This window comes from Panthera leo, chromosome A1, assembly GCF_018350215.1.
Source record: "Panthera leo isolate Ple1 chromosome A1, P.leo_Ple1_pat1.1, whole genome shotgun sequence".
Classification (NCBI taxonomy): Eukaryota; Metazoa; Chordata; class Mammalia; order Carnivora; family Felidae; genus Panthera; species Panthera leo.
Genome location: NC_056679.1, coordinates 173056665 through 173072425, shown reverse-complemented (window position 1 = coordinate 173072425; position 15761 = coordinate 173056665). Strand labels below are relative to the sequence as shown.

At 41.0% G+C, this 15761-nt stretch overlaps 1 protein-coding gene across 4 annotated transcripts in view; it reads left to right on the top strand.

Annotated features, from left to right (window-relative positions):
- ZNF346 (zinc finger protein 346) overlaps positions 1 to 15761 on the top strand; it is a 31598-nt gene that overhangs the window by 10988 nt on the left and 4849 nt on the right. For 2 of the 4 annotated variants that reach the window (XR_006204681.1, XM_042945749.1), the window contains exons 2-6: positions 1601 to 1704; positions 2270 to 2362; positions 4117 to 4261; positions 8119 to 8352; positions 15046 to 15139. Coding sequence is in view for 3 of the 4 variants with exons in the window: in XM_042945749.1 (XP_042801683.1) it covers positions 1601 to 1704; positions 2270 to 2362; positions 4117 to 4261; positions 8119 to 8352; positions 15046 to 15139 (670 nt within the window). In the remaining variant the exon portion in view is untranslated. Of the gene's footprint in view, positions 1 to 1600; positions 1705 to 2269; positions 2363 to 4116; positions 4262 to 8118; positions 8353 to 13951; positions 14043 to 15045; positions 15140 to 15761 lie in introns of those variants that run through there. The other 2 variants (XM_042945769.1, XM_042945763.1) reach the window with 2 other exon arrangements.

Here is a 15761-nt window from a genome sequence, read left to right as displayed (position 1 = left end):
ATGAGGCAGGACTTCTGTATCCTCATTTTAAACAAAGGAAAACCACAGGAGGAGATTAAGTAATTTCTATAAAATCACACAGTAACAGTAAGTAACAGCGGCAGGATTTGAACCCAAGTCAGCATGCCTGGGGAACCCAAGATCCTAACCGTGGTTTGTACCATACACATTTAACTGGTATTAGATTATAGTTTATGTTTACTATATAATAACAGGATTAATTTACCTTTTTTCCTGAAGGTAAAAGATTATCCAGCAGCATCTTCTAATTGATACTTATCCTCCAAAACTTCTTTTCAAATCTTCTGATTTATTCAAAAGAAACCAATTTTTAATGTTTCCCTAATAAACACATTATTTCCATACAAAAAGAATGTTCTAGTCTTTTAATAACTAAACCCCAATGCAATTTTCTAACCAATTCTGTATGTACAGTTATACCAATGTAAATTCTTAAAATCAGAAAATGTGGGGCACCTAGCTGGCTCAGTAGGCAGAGTATGTATGTAACACTTGATGTTGGGGTTGTGAGTTTGAGCCCCACATGGGGTGTAGAGATTACATAAAATATTTTAAAAATAAAATACAATAAAATAGTAAAATCAGCAAATGCTGTTGATCTTCTAGTGGAATAAATTTGGGGGTGGCTTCATTTTTAATTCCACAGAAAATGTTCACAAATAATAAAAAGATAAAGAATTTATCATTACAATTTTTTTACAAAGAATGAAAAAATGATTCCCTTTTCAAGTCTTTCAATCTTTCTGATTCTATCTGGGAAGAAGTCTCAGGTGCTGCCATGTCTCAACACCTCTCTTCATAGTTGCTGCTCTCTTATTCTTTTAAGGGAGAGCTCCAAGCCTGTCACCAGTGTCTGGCTAGAATTATTTCATTTTTATTGGTATCTAGTTTAAGTTTATGATCTAAAGATTCATTTTTTTAAAAAGAAAGAAAAAAAAAAACAAAACAGGAGGGGAGAGGCACAGAGAGAAGGAGAAAGAGAATTCCAAGCAGGCTCCACACTGAGCCCTAACACAGGGCTTAATCCCACAACCCTGGGATCATGACCCGAACCATAATCAAGAGTCATACGCTTAACCAACTGAGCCACCCAGGTGCCCTTAAAGATTCCTTTTTAAAAGAATTTATAGCATGGTGATTATAGTTAATGCTGTATTGTATATTTGAAAGTTGCTAAGAGAGTAAATCTGAAAAGTTCTCATCACGAGAAAAAGATTTATAACTATGTATGGTGACAGATGTTAACTAGATCTATCATGGTGACCATTTTGTAATATATACAAATATCAAATCATTATATTGTATACCTGAAACTAATACAATGTTATATGTCAATTATATTTCAAAAAAAATTACTTAGTAAAGAAAATTGCCTTACACAAAGTTGTAAAGTAAGTAATTAGGTAAGTGATGTGAGAACATAGCATGCGTCATGAAAACAGGTGAGGAGTGACAAAGCTTTGCCGAGATATGATGGTATGGCATTCCGTTACTCAGTGCCTGTGTTTGAGAGGGTTCAAAGATGGCACTGTTGAAGCAGGTTTTTAACTCAAAGATTTTTTTATTTTCCTCTCTGTAGTGGAGCACATGATCCAGAAGAACCAGTGTCTCTTTACCAATACTCAGTGTAAGGTTTGCTGCGCCTTGCTAATTTCTGAGTCCCAGAAGCTGGCACACTACCAGGTATGCCACTGTACCTTTGAATACTTTACTCCCCCCGCCACACACACACACCAAAAAAAAAGTTTACTTTCCACACTCCGTGCCACGCCCTCACTTCCTTCTTAGCCACCCAGACATCACCTCCATGCATGTTGACTGTGACTTGAAGATTGACTTAATTTTTTGCATCTCATTTCTCCCGTCCAAATCAAGATCATTATACTTACGTCTTCCTTCTCAGCTTAATGTAGTAGAAAGTATGCACTTTGGCTTTAAATAGACCGAGTTAGAATCACAGCTCTGCTGCTCATCTTGGGCAAGAAACCTCACCATCTTCAGCCTTAGTTTCCTTATCAGTACGACAGAGATGATGATAATTTTCTCATAGATTGCTGTGAAGATTAGATTTGATAGCATTTAAAGTGCTTTAAACAGAGTAGGAACTCAATAAACTAGGTTTCTTCTCCCACCCTCTCCTCAAAATTTTTGTGAGGATGAATCAAATGAAAATCTAGTGTTTTTGAGTGCCTTGTTAGATATGAAATGGCATTTGGCTATCTTTGATCTTTTTCCTGGGTTCTTGCAGAGCAAAAAACATGCCAACAAAGTGAAGAGATACCTAGCAATCCATGGAATGGAGACATTAAAGGGGGAAACGAAGAAGCTAGACTCAGATCAGGTAATCCAGCTGCCATGTTGAGACCACTCGCTTCCTGATGAAACCAGCAGGCAGGTTGGTGTGGTGGAAAGAATGTGGGCTTTGAGTCAGACTGAATTGGCTTCAAATCCTAGCCATGTTGTGTGACTTGGACAAGTGTTGTTACTTCTCTGAGCCTTGATTTCTTCCTCCATAAAAATGAGGATGTTAATATCAACATTTTAGGATTTTTCCAACCTAAAATGAGGGAAAATTTATCAAAAGCACCAAACACACAGCGGCTCAGTATACGGAGCCATTGTTATGCATTACCACCCAGTGGTTTATTGGAGCAGGACTAAAAGCTTCTCATTTACTATTCAAGGAGAAAAAGTGGAAGGAAGCCAGGCTGCTTGCTTTCTTGAAATGGGAGGGAAAGAGCTGAGTTCAGCACTTGAATGTTTTGAATAAACAGGTGGAAGAAACAACTTTCCAAATGCCTGTTCTGATTGAGGTGTAAATGCATTGCTTTTTGGCTTAGAAATACTGTGAGAATTATGCTGAAACAATCCTAATCCCTCAAGGGTACCATTAATTTTGTTTTATGGGAGGTTGTTCAAATGTCATGGGATGAGAAGTAGCAGACTAGGGCCCTATACTAGCTCTGCAACTTATTGGTTTGATGACTTTGGGCAAATCACTTAATCTCTCTGTACTTTATTCATAAAATGGAGATAATAATTCCTACCTTTTAAGGGTATTGTAAGGTAAAATTACAATTCTTGATGGATGCTCAATGAATGAAAATTTACAGATAGCCTCCTATTACAGTGTTCACAGGCGTGGAAGGGCCTTGCTCATCCCTTCTCCAAATTCACTGGACCCATCCCCTAGTTGCCCTTCTGCTTGTGATTTAGAATTCAGAGAGACAAGATCAACTCTGGGACCCTAGACAAGTCACTTCACCTCTTTGTATCTTGATTACTTCAACTCTCAGGGTGGCCCAGTAGTTCAAATGAAGTGACTGACTTTCTTCTTCCTCTGCAACAAAGAATTATTTACTCTAAAATGTCAATAGTGCCAGGATTAAAAAATCCTCTTAGAATGAATACTTTATTCAGAGATCAGACCTCAGAGAGAGGCTGGGAGCTCTTAACATAGGCTTGAAATACATTGTTTTCTGGTGTAATCACAATCAACAAATAATATCTGCTTGTTCAACAAATCCTGAGTATCTACTATGTGTCAGACTCCAGCAGGGTGCTAAGGATAGGAAACAAGGATGAGTCCAATGGTCCATACCCAAACACTGCACTTTGGTTCACAGAAAAGTCTCTTAAGCTATGACACTGTCAGTTTGGGTGACAAGTGCTATGATAGAGATCTGTTTAATGTACTCTAGGCATGCAGAGGAGGAACAAGATTAATTATTTTCTGAATACTCACACAAAGCAGCTCAATAATTGTGTACTGAGTTGAGTAAAAGTCTCCCAGAAGAAGTGACATATATATATGAGTCTTGAAGGCTAAGCAGATATATGCCAGGCAGGAAAAAAGGAAGATCATTCTAGGAGCAAGAATGACCTAAACAAAGCAAGGAAGTAACAGGGAATAAAGTGGGGAATGGTGAGTAGAGCCTAAAATGAAGTAGCTGGAGAAGGATCCAGAAAGGTAGGTTGGGGTTAGTGTGTGAAGGGGGCCTTGAATGCCCATTCTTCTGTGGGCAATGGGGAACCATGGAAGATTTTCTGGCTGGGCAGTGGCGTGATCAGACCTGTGTTCTTTCTCCCAACCAGAAGAACAGCAGAAGCAAAGACAAGAACCAGTGCTGCCCCATCTGTAACATGACCTTTTCCTCCCCTGTCGTGGCCCAGTCGCACTACCTGGGGAAGACCCACGCAAAGAACTTAAAGCTGAAGCAGCAATCCACTAAGGTGGAAGGTACTGGTTTTCCTGAGTAGTGCTGTATCGGTACCCCTCCCATCCTCAGGGCACCAATGCCAATGTCCAGAATGCAATGCCTAGGGCCACAGACTTGGAGAGGTCGAACTTTTGAGAGTCCTTAAAAATACCAAAGTAGGCCCAGCTAGATTGAAATGCAGTCTCAGAGTTGTGCTCACCTAACTTCCCTTTCTTTGGTTACATCAGTTTTTCTTTGTAGAAGTGTCTTAGCCCTGAGCTTTTGTCCTGATGAATAATTATAATCGAGAGTGTCAAAGTCCTCCAGGCCATGCATACCATGAGAGCATTCTATCTCTTACCTCTCCCACTTAGATTTTTCCCTCCCAGCATTCACCTGCCATTATTACCATGTGTTCCAAGTTGAAAGCTAAATCCTTGTCTTGTTCGTGTGCTCAGGTTATGCCCTGTTCTCTTTAATCCTCAAAGCTGCCTGTTCTCCTCAAGACAGGGACTTGCTTTTCAAAGCTGAATACTTGAGTGCTGCCACTACTGCCCAGCAAGCCATGTTTGCAACTGCCATGAATTCATTCCAGTGCGTTGACTTCTAAAATAGTCCCCTTTATCTTGTCACCACTGTTGCTCAACCCTCGTTTTCATCTCATTAACTCCTGACTTTCTGGGATTTTTAACCTCCACTAACTGCAGTTAGTTGAGAATGAAAGTTCTTTGATTTTTATGTCTTTTTTTTTTTTTTTTTTTTTGTAATTTTTGCTTCTTTATCTTGGACCAGGAAGTAGACTGACTATACTATTTATAATACTTATTCTTTTTTGTAATACTGTATCATGAAAACAAGACAACAATGTTTTAGAAGACTTTGAAGATAAGGTGAAAAATTACTCATAATTATACCCTCTTAACACACCCAAATCTGGTTATTCATGCTATGAAACAACAGAATATGGACTTTGAAGCCACAGACATGCAGGTTTAAATCCTGATGCTGCTGTTTACTATCTATATGACTTAACTTCTTTGTGCCTAAGTTTCCTCACCTGTAAGATGTTAATAATACTATCTATAGGTTGTGAGGATGAAATGTATTTAAGGAATCTAGGACATAATAGATGCTTAGTAAATGACAGCTGCTATCATTAGTATTATCACTGTCATTAAGATAGCCCACAAGTGGAATCCCCTTATAAAATGAAGTATTTGGTGAGGCATCTACCACCTGGAGCATGTCATTGGCCTTGCTTATGGTTTGTTCATCATTAAGTTATACTAGTACTGATTGCTTTTGTTTGAAGTCGGTGTTGGGGGGTGCCTGTCTGGCTCAGTCAGTGGAACATACAGCTCTTGATCTTGTGGTCATGAGTTCGAGCCCCATGCTGTGTGTAGAGATTACTAAAAAAAAATAAAACTTAAAAAAAATAATAAAGTCAGTGTTGGTACCATTCATGGTACCAAAAAGATTAAAACATTAGGCCAAGAGAAAATAGCTTAAGAACAAAAACTTTATAAGGTTATTTGTCTTTATATGGATTGATCTTTTCTATAAATGGGAAAATTCCCTGGTATATGCCAGGTCCCAAAGATTCCATACTTAAGAGGTTATTTTCCGTATTCATTTTCAGCCTTTGCCACGTACAGATATGCTTTTATATGGTTGTAATCATAGTGCATGTACTGTTTGTATCCTGCTTTTACTTTTCATTGAATTTTGTAGTTTAAGCACATTTCTATGTTTTTACATGAGTTTATAACTATATTTATGAAGTTAAACATGTTTCTAATGTGAAAGTAATAGAAGCATGTTGTAGAAAATAAGGAAAATACAGATATATGAAAAGAAAAAGTACGCATAATTTTGCCATTCAGAGGTAACCACTGTTAATATTTTGGAGTATTGTTTTTCCTATAATCTTTTGTTATGTGTATGTGTGTATATCTGTGTGTATAGTTTTATGTATGTACAGATTAAATCCATATATACGTGCATATAAACATAGAATACTTTAAATAACCTTATATTTATAAAAATGATGCATACTCATTATGAATAATTCTAGCTGAAATGATGCAAAAAAGTACAAAGAAGAAAGTAAAATATCCCCCAAATCCTACCACAGAGAAACACTGTTAATATATTAGTGACATTTCAAAATGCTACTACCCATATATGATTGTGCATATATCTTTTAACAATGATAACATCATTTTGTGTGTAATTTTCTTTTATACTCTTTCTGTTTAATATAACATTTGTATTTCCCCATGTTATTAAAAACTTTTTCGTAAACATTTTAATGACTTTATAATACCCTATCATAACACCATTCCTCTAATGTTGAACATTTTCTCCCTCCCCTTTTTTGATATTTATAAATAACAGTACAGCAAACATCCCTGTAGAAAACTCTTCCCATATTTCAAGCTATTTCCTGAGAGAAGACTCCCATAGTTATTTTTTGGATGTCCGTGAAGCGGTTCCTCCAACTTAACTGTTCACCTCTGATGCTTCAGTATCTTTTAAAGAATGGCCTTTTATGTCTTTTTTTTTTTTTTTTTTTTTTTTTGCCTTTTATGTTTTAACGACCATTATTATCTCTTTTCTGATGTCAGAAGTCTATATTCATTATAGAAAAGTTGGATATTACTGAAAAGCACCCTTTTACTCTATGCTTTTGGCCTTTTTTCCATGCATCACCAGTATGTTTTTTCATTTGTTTTACAAAATTGAGGACATAAGAAACAGATTTCTGTATAACCTGCTTTCTTTTTAATGTAACACCACATATTGAATGTTTTCTCATATTATCAAATATTCTACAACATGTGCATTACTTTTCAAGCAACTTGCTGAGCAAGCATCTGAGCCATCTGTCTGAGTGCTGCTGAGCCCCACTCCTCTTCCACCATTGGTGGGGGGTCTAGGCCACATTTTTAAAACAGTGGTTACTGGGTTGACACCATTCTAGCCACATGGACTCATTTGTGAGTCTTGGCATCCACTTTATAAAGCAGCTGTGTGGCCTGCCAGGAGTATCAGGACATTTGTTGACCGACCCACAGGGGACTCATAACACACTCTGATTACCTGAATTCATTGACCAGAACCAAGGATGTTTTCTGAAGGTGAAAGCATGGACTATAGCCCTCCCTCAGGTTTTCCTACCACACTCTGGCAGCCTGGCCTAGCGAAGAGGGCATAGTCTTTAGGGTCACGCAGATGGATTCACTCACTACCAGGGTAATCTTGGGCAAGTCACTTTACCCATCTGAGCCTTGATTTTTCTCTATAATGTGGTAAGATGATATTTATCTCATGGGGTAGTTCTGAGGACCAAAGGAGGAAATATATGTACAAAGCATGTAACTTAACGTCAGTATCATCCTCTCTTTCTCCTACTCAGCCTAGAAGACAGTGTAACCCAAAAGGCCTCCTAGTACGGTTACCTTTTCTAAATGACCCTCCCAATCCTCAGGCTCTCAATTACTACATCTGTGCATTGGCTCCCAGTTTTTTGTCCCACTTGCTGTGAAGCTCTGGGGAATTCTGAGGGATAAAAGAACTAGAAACATATACATTTCTAGACTGTTATAATTTGACAACTAGATAGCAGAAGTGCAGAACCTCCTCAGAATATGAGGAAATCAGGATTCATATGCCCAAAGTAGTGAAAACTGCTGACCAAAGTAGCTGGTCTTTGAGCTCTCCCAAATCTTGCCAGTTTTCCCAATTAGATAAGACTTTCACTGTGTGATTCACACAGGCAGTGCTACATCTGCAAGTGTGACTAGTGACCCAGCCTTTCTTTCCATTCAGCATACTCGAAAGCTTGGCACCTTCTGGGTCTTTTTTCATTGTTTCTGTTTGAACTCTCTCACCGCAGCTCTGTCGAAACGCCTTACAAACCCTTTCCTTGTGGCCTCCACCTTAGCCTTGCACCAGAATAGAGAAATGATAGACCCAGACAAGTTCTGCAGCCTCTGCCATGCGACTTTCAACGACCCTGTCATGGCTCAACAACATTATGTGGGCAAGAAACACAGGAAACAGGAAACCAAGCTCAAACTCATGGCACACTATGGGCGGCTGGCCGACCCTGCTGTCACTGACTCATCAGGTAAGGGGGCCCAGCTCACACCGAGAGCTGGATCAGGGCTTGAGCACTAGAGTTCTCCAGACTACCAATGCTGTCTTTTCCTCCTTACATCTCCCCTCGCAGGCATTGCACCCTCAAATGCCTGCAGAAACCAGATAGGAAATAAAAATAAGTAAATGAGCATGACCAGCTGAAGAGTGCATGCCTCTCCTAGCCAGCTCCAGTTAGTTATTACCATATCTTTCAGTTTTTCAAGGAATCTAGAAAGTCAGATTTGTTTAAGAATTCCCCTCATTTTTGAAGCACCTGAATGGCTCAGTCAGTTAAGTGTCTGAATTTGGCTCAGGCTATGATCTCATAGTTCGTGAGTTCAAGCCCCACATTGGGCTCTGTGCTAACAGAGCCTAGAGCCTGCTTCGGAATCTGTGTCTCTCTGTCTCTCTCTTTGCCCCTCCTCTACTTACATTCTGTCTGTCTGTCTCTCTCTCAAAAATAAATAAACATTAAAAAAATTTTTGAAAAAAAAGAATTTCCCTAATTTTTAGGGGTCCTGGCTGGCTCAGTCGGTAGAGTATGCAACTCTTGGTCTCAGGGATGTGAGTTGAAATCCCATGTCGGATGTAGAGATTACTTAAAAATAATCTTAAAAAAAAAAATAGAATTCCTCTCCATTTTAAATGTGCTACTAAATTTAAAAAATGTTAAACCGTGTATGAGCCAAATCTGTCTGCAAGCCAGATTTGGGCCAAGGGCCACCAGTTTGCAACCTCTGATTTAAGCTCCCTGTCATCCACATTCCTTGTGTGAAGGCCCTCAGCAGCCTCTGCCAGGTATTAGAGTGTCCTCAGGGCCCCTCACTTCTCAGCAGTTGAGGCCTGCCCATACCCCACTCTGACTCAGAGAATATTAGCTTTTACCCTGACTTCTAGATGTCAGTCAACATCACAGGAGTAAGTATTCATAAAGAGTTAAGAGCCCTTCCCATCACATTAACTTCTCAGGGCTTATAATAAGACTGGAGGAGGGGAGATTATTATTTTCTCCTTCATTCAGTCAGTAAATATTTATTGAGTACCTACTGTGTACCCTCTTTGGGGTACAGTGGTGACCAAGACTGACACAGTGCCTGTCTCATGGAGCCTACATTCGTATGAGTCCTCAGGGTTTCCACTCAGGCCATGGAGATGCAGCACCAGTCAACACTTGAGGTCCCCATGGCATCCAAGTACAAACAACTTGGCCTCAGGGAACCTGCTACTTGGAGTCATCTGTGCTCTTGCCACAGTCTTAGAAAGGTGAACACCCAGATACTGTAGATGTTCCAGACCACATATGGGCAAGGGAGATCATGCCTCTCTATCAATCCCCAAACCCAAAGCAGCCTTACAACACAGGTTGTCCTTGAGCAATACTGACACAGATGAGATGGGTACAAAATAGTGGCTATGAAATAAGGGAAGGTCCCTTTAGCAAGGTGCCAAGGAGTGCTCTTCCAATGCCACTGAAGGACCCTGCTTTATAAACCTCTTCAAAATTAAGTGCTTGGTGTTCCCATACGCAGGCAGTGCCTTCCTCTTTAACAGGATCAGCCCCATATGCTGAGAAATACGGGAACTTCAGAACCAAGCTCCTCAGAACCCTCTGTGACACCCTCCTATTTTGGCCTGAGACTGATAGGGACAACACAGTATCCAGCTGGCACGACCCAGGGTTCTCTTGCAGCTGACTCTTCTTTGCTCAAACTCTTGGCCATCTTTATTTGGCCCTGCTCTGGTCATATCCTCATTCTCTCTTGTCCACTAGCAGGACTCAGGCACTGCCATGTTTAATTTTTTTTTTTTTAATGTTTATTTATTTTTAAGAGAGAGCATGAGTGCGTGAGGGGCAGAGAGAGAGGAGGACAAAGAATCTGAAGCAGGCTCCAGGCTCCATGCTGTCAGCACAGAGTCCAATGAGGGGCTCAAACCCACCAACCGCGAGATTATGACCTGAGCTGAAGTCCAAAGCTTAACCGACTGAGCCACCCAGGCCCCTCCCCTTTTTTTTAATGTTTGGCACTGCCATATTTTAGGCTGCTTATCTTAACTTGTACCCGTTCTATTCTTTTTATTTTTTAAGTTTATTTATTTTGAGAGAAAGAAAGTGTGAGTGGAAAGGGGCAGAGAGAAAGGGAGAGAGACAATCCCAAGCAGGCCCTGCACTGTCAGCATGGAGCCCAATGCGAGGCTTGAACCCACGAACTGGGAGATCATGACCTGAGCGGAAGTCTGATGCAAGTCAGATGCTTAACCGACTGAGCCACCCAGGCACTCCCCCATTCTATACTTTTATCTCAAGCCAAAGTCTCCTTCCTGTATCTACTCCTCCCTTTGCCTAAGGCTGATTACCAAACTTAATCCTAGAACTGTATCCTGGATGCTTTTTTCTTGCTTAAGGCATCTGACTGCTTTACAGATCAGCCACAATTTTTCATGAAAACCTAGGCAGGGGGCAGGGGCATCACACGCCTATTGATATTAATATATACATTATAATTTAATTCCCACAGCATTCCTAAAAATAGGTATGATTTTCGCATTTTACAGATAAAGAAGTTGACACTCAGAGTGACTTGCTCAAGGTCATAGAGCTGATAGGACCTGATGTTGATAAGTGAGAACATCAATATGTGTCTCTAGCTCTGTCTGGCTCCAAAATTTACACTCCTTCCTCCTGCCTCCAGCTCTGAGTGTACTTGGCAGGAGGCTTTCCAACTATAGGACATCAGAGGCATTGAACTCATTTTGACCCCCTTCTTACCCACAGAGGTGGAATGTTGACCTAGGATATGCAGGCAGTGACTTCAGCTAACAGGGATTCCACCTTAGCAAAGGTTTTGGTTTGTTAGCAGCTTAACTTTTCCCTGCTGGCCTCTGTTGAAGCTTGTTCATTCATTCAGTCAGTCAGTCATCCTATACTTACCTGTGGCTGTTACAGTCCAGACCTTAGGCTAGGTACTCTCACATGTAATTGCCAGATTTAATCCTCACAGCAGCTCTGCTGTGCAAGTTTGATTGTCCCCATTTTACAAATGAGGTCATTAGGATCAGAAAGATGAGGTGATTTTTCCTGGGTCTCACACTAGGCAGCACCTGAGCCACATTGAAATTTGGGTTAAATTCTATAGTGGGTCCAGAGAATAGTTTCCATGGGGCTCCTGTCAGAGTGTCTCATGACAAGTATGGGTCAAATGTGAGATGATCCAGAGTGTCCAGATCTCTTCCCCAAGGGGAAGATGCAGCGTCTACCAAGCAGATCAAAGACTTGAAATTTGCTTTATATTCCTGGCTCACATTTCTCTCATTTATCCAAGAATGCTAAAACTAAAGCCTGCATATCATTCAGGCAGCCAAATCCTTCCAACTGTCAGAGCACTCAACACTCACCCCCAGGTTACTGGAATCCTCCTCTGCTTTACCCCATCACTTTCTTTCCCTGCTTAGGGCCTTGCCTCCTACATAGAACAGGGCTGCTTTCTCTGCCCCATGCTGATCCCCCGAGTCTCTTCAACTATGCTTAGGACAGGTTTTCAGGTTTTGTTAAGTTCATATATAGTCAAAGAGTGCCTGAGTGGCTCAGTCAGTATCCAACTCTTGATTTCAGTTCAGGTCATGATCCCAAGGTCATGGGATCAAGCCCTGTGTTGGAGCATGGAGCCTGCTTAAGATTCTCTCTCTCTCTCTCTCTCTCTCTCTCTCTCTCTCTCTCTCCCTCCCTCCCTTTCTCTCTCTCCCTCTCTCTTTCTCCCTTTCTCCCTCTCTCCCTCTCTCCCTCTCTCCCTCTCTCCCTCTCTCCCTCTGCCCCCCTCCCCCGCTCAGGCACGCACTCACTCGCGCGCACTCTCTCTCAAAACAAAAAATCATATATAGTCAAGAAATATTTGCTAAGTTCTTTCCTAATGTTTGTCAGGCATTGTATATATGATAGTAAACAAGACAGGTGTTGTCCATGTTCTCATGAAGCTTAGAGTTTAGTAGAAAAGACAGGCATTGAGCAAATAACTTCAAGTGTGACAAGCTTTAGAAAAGGAAACAAATGGGGCACATGGCTGACTCAGTTGGCAGAGCACACAGTTCTTGATCTCAGGGTTGTAAGTTCAAGCCCCATGTTAGGTGTAGAAATTACTTAAAAATAAAATCTTAAAAAAAAAAAAAAAGGAAAGGAAACAAATGGGACAACTTAAATTGGAGCAGGGATCAGTGAAGGTTTCCCAGAGTGAAAGGAGGATAATGTGGGGCAAAACGATCCTGGGGAGATGACGGAGCATCCAGTCCTGGTATTGTTGGTCATGTTAGGGATTTGGGCCTTTAACCTAAAAGCATTGGGAAGCCAATGACAATTTAAGCATTATTAGATCATTCTGCTTACAAAGTGGAGAATGGTTTGGAAAAGGGAGGAAGAGGAGTGGGGAGACCCCAGCAATGAAGGTATTGTAATTCATACTAGAGAGGATGGGAGCTTGGACTAAGTAAGGTAGCAGTGGAGGAGATAGACAGAAGTAGATGGATTCAAGAGCTATGTAGGAAGTGGAATTGTCAGGATTTAGGGGCGTCTCGGTGGCTCAGTTAAACATCCAACTCTTGATTTCAGCTCGGGTCATGATGTCACAGTTTGTAAGATTGAGCCCTACATCCAGCTCCGTGCTGTCAGTGTGGAGCCTGCTGGGGATTCTCTCTCCCCCTCTCTCTCTCTGCACCCTTGCTCGCACTCTCCCTCTCTCACTCAAATCAATGAACTTCAAAAAGAAAAAAGAATTGTCTGGATTTGGCCATCAAATGTGGGAGGTGAGGGGGGCCTGGCTGGGTCAGCCTTCAGAGCGTGCAATTCTTGATCTCGGGATTGTGAGTTCAAGCCCTACATTGGGTGTAGAGATGACATAAAAATAAGATCTTTACCAAAAAAAAAAAAAAAAAAATGTGGGAGGTGAAGGAGAGGGAATAGTCGAAGATGATAACCAAATTTAGTCTTAAGCAATTAGGTGGATAGCCAGGTTTTGTCAGCTTGGAGTTAAGATGCCCATGAGATATCGAAGTAGGCAGTTGGATATATAGGTCTAGAACTCAAATGAGAGGTCTGGGTTAGAGATATTGCCATTTTGGTAGGTCAGTAATTGTTAAATATTAGTGGTTTCATATATTTTAGGTGGTAATGAAAGTCAGCAGAATGAATGAAACCCCTAGAGAGTTTAGAAAGAGAAGAGCTGAGGGTCTAAGATTAAGCCTTCTGCAAATGCTGGCCATAAATGTCTAAAATGGACCTGAATTCTGATTGCAGTAATATTCCCCTTAAATGCTCTAAAGGGGTGTGTCTTCCAGGAAATACCTGAAGATACAAAGGAACATCAGCTAGCTAATTGGAGTAGAGGAGATCATTGGTGTTCTCAGCTATAGCTGCCATAGAAGGCTGGTTAAAAGATACTCTCCACCTCTTTGCCAGACTGATGCATGGAGCCCATAAGAGTGAAATAATACTAGTAATAAGAGCTCACATTTGTTGAGCACTTACTATGTGTCAAATGCTTTTATTTAAATCATTACAGTAACTTTATGAGGTTGATACTAATATTAACCTCATTTTATAGGTAAGGAACCTGAGTCTCAGAGAAGCCCCACTTTTACAAATGAGGAAACCAAATCTCAGAGAGGTTAAGTAACTGGCCTGTGGTCCTACAGGTAAGAAATGATAGAGCTGGGATTTGAGCCTAGGTGATCTCACTCCAGAGCTGTGAAACTTTAGGGTGGCAGATGGTTAGAAGAGTGTCAGAACCAGAGGGCTCTTGAAGTCATGTGTACAGCTGCCTTTCTTGTACAGCTAACATCTGTCATGCTAGAATAAGTACAGCCTTTGTGGTCAGCCAAGCCTGAGTTTGCCACTTACTAACACTGTGTTCTTAGACATGTGACTTTGCCTTATTTTCCTTTGTAAAATAATGATAATGATTTTCCCAGGAAAATCATTATGAGGGCCAAGCAAAATTATATAGCGTGCATGGCCTATATCAGGTACTTGGTTAATGATACTGGTTTTTATTATAAGTATTATGGTTATAAGTTATGGTATAATTGACTTACAGTTGAGAAAAGCTGAGGATCAGAAAGGGGAAGGGGTTTAGTCAAGATCACATGAAGGCAGAGCCAGGAGTCCAGCTCCATATCTTGGCCATGTGGACAAAGGCCACTTTGTCATTGGATCAGCCCTGGTAGTAAGAGTGTCTGTGAGCCCCAAGGTAGAAAGACTAGATTAATTTTCATAGCAGGCATTCTCATTAATTACTGTTATTGCAAGCCTAGGGAGAGTGGCAGTTTCCCAGAGATCTCTCAGTGAAGGGCATCCTTAATGAGGCCACTTAGCACAGTCCAGGTAAAAAGATACACCAAATGTCACCTCTTTGTTCTGTCAATCTTTTATTTACTCAACAGACAGCTACTGTAGACCAGGTTCGATTCTGGGACTTGGGGGTACAGAGGGGAGTGAGGAGGTTCCCAACACCATAAAGCACATAGGCACACAGCCAGTGTCCCCTGAGCATTGAGGCCTCTGGGATTCTCATCAGGGCCAACCACCTAATCTCACCCCACCATCCATCCTCAGAAGGGCATTTACTGTCAAAAGCAGCAGTCCCCAGGTCCCTTGTTCCTGGATAACTAAGTATCTTGACTTTTATGTGTGTTTCAGCTGGGAAGGGTTACCCCTGCAAGACGTGTAAGATAGTGCTGAACTCCATAGAACAGTATCAAGCTCATGTCAGCGGCTTCAAACACAAGAACCAGTGAGTAATCTTCCTTTGAAATTCAAGGGTCTGCTACAAGAACTCAAGGCTTCTAAATCAAAACAAAGCCAGGTACTACTTTGCTAAAATGGAATCCTGGCAGCCTTTTCTCAGTCAACAGAAAATCAATCAGTTAACAAAAGTGTCTCCTCTGTAAGTTTTTCCTCCCATCAGCTTCTCCGCAGCCTTTGGACCTGCCACTGAAGGTTTGAGTAGAGAAACTTAAGACACTTTCCTTGGCGGTCTCCTAAAAGTACTTAGATTTCCTGCCCTATAGCAGTCTGACTAGGGAAGTTTCCCTTCCCTCAAGCCTGTCACTGGCCTAAGAACCTAGTCTCTGCTGCCATCAGTTCTATGGCAAAAGCTCCCTCTCCAGGTTATTACCAAATATGACCAGATTTGTTCATTCATTGGTCAAGTATTTATTGAACACCCTCTGGGTGGTGGCCAAAACAGATCCCGTCCCTGCTCTTGTGACCTTACGTTCTGATGGGAGGAGACAAACAATAAACGAGTAAACAACCAATAATTACAAATTCTGATAAGTGCTTTGAAGGGAAGAGGTAAACACAGTCATCTGTTCATGATAACCTTGAAAATGACTAACACTCTTTGAACCCCT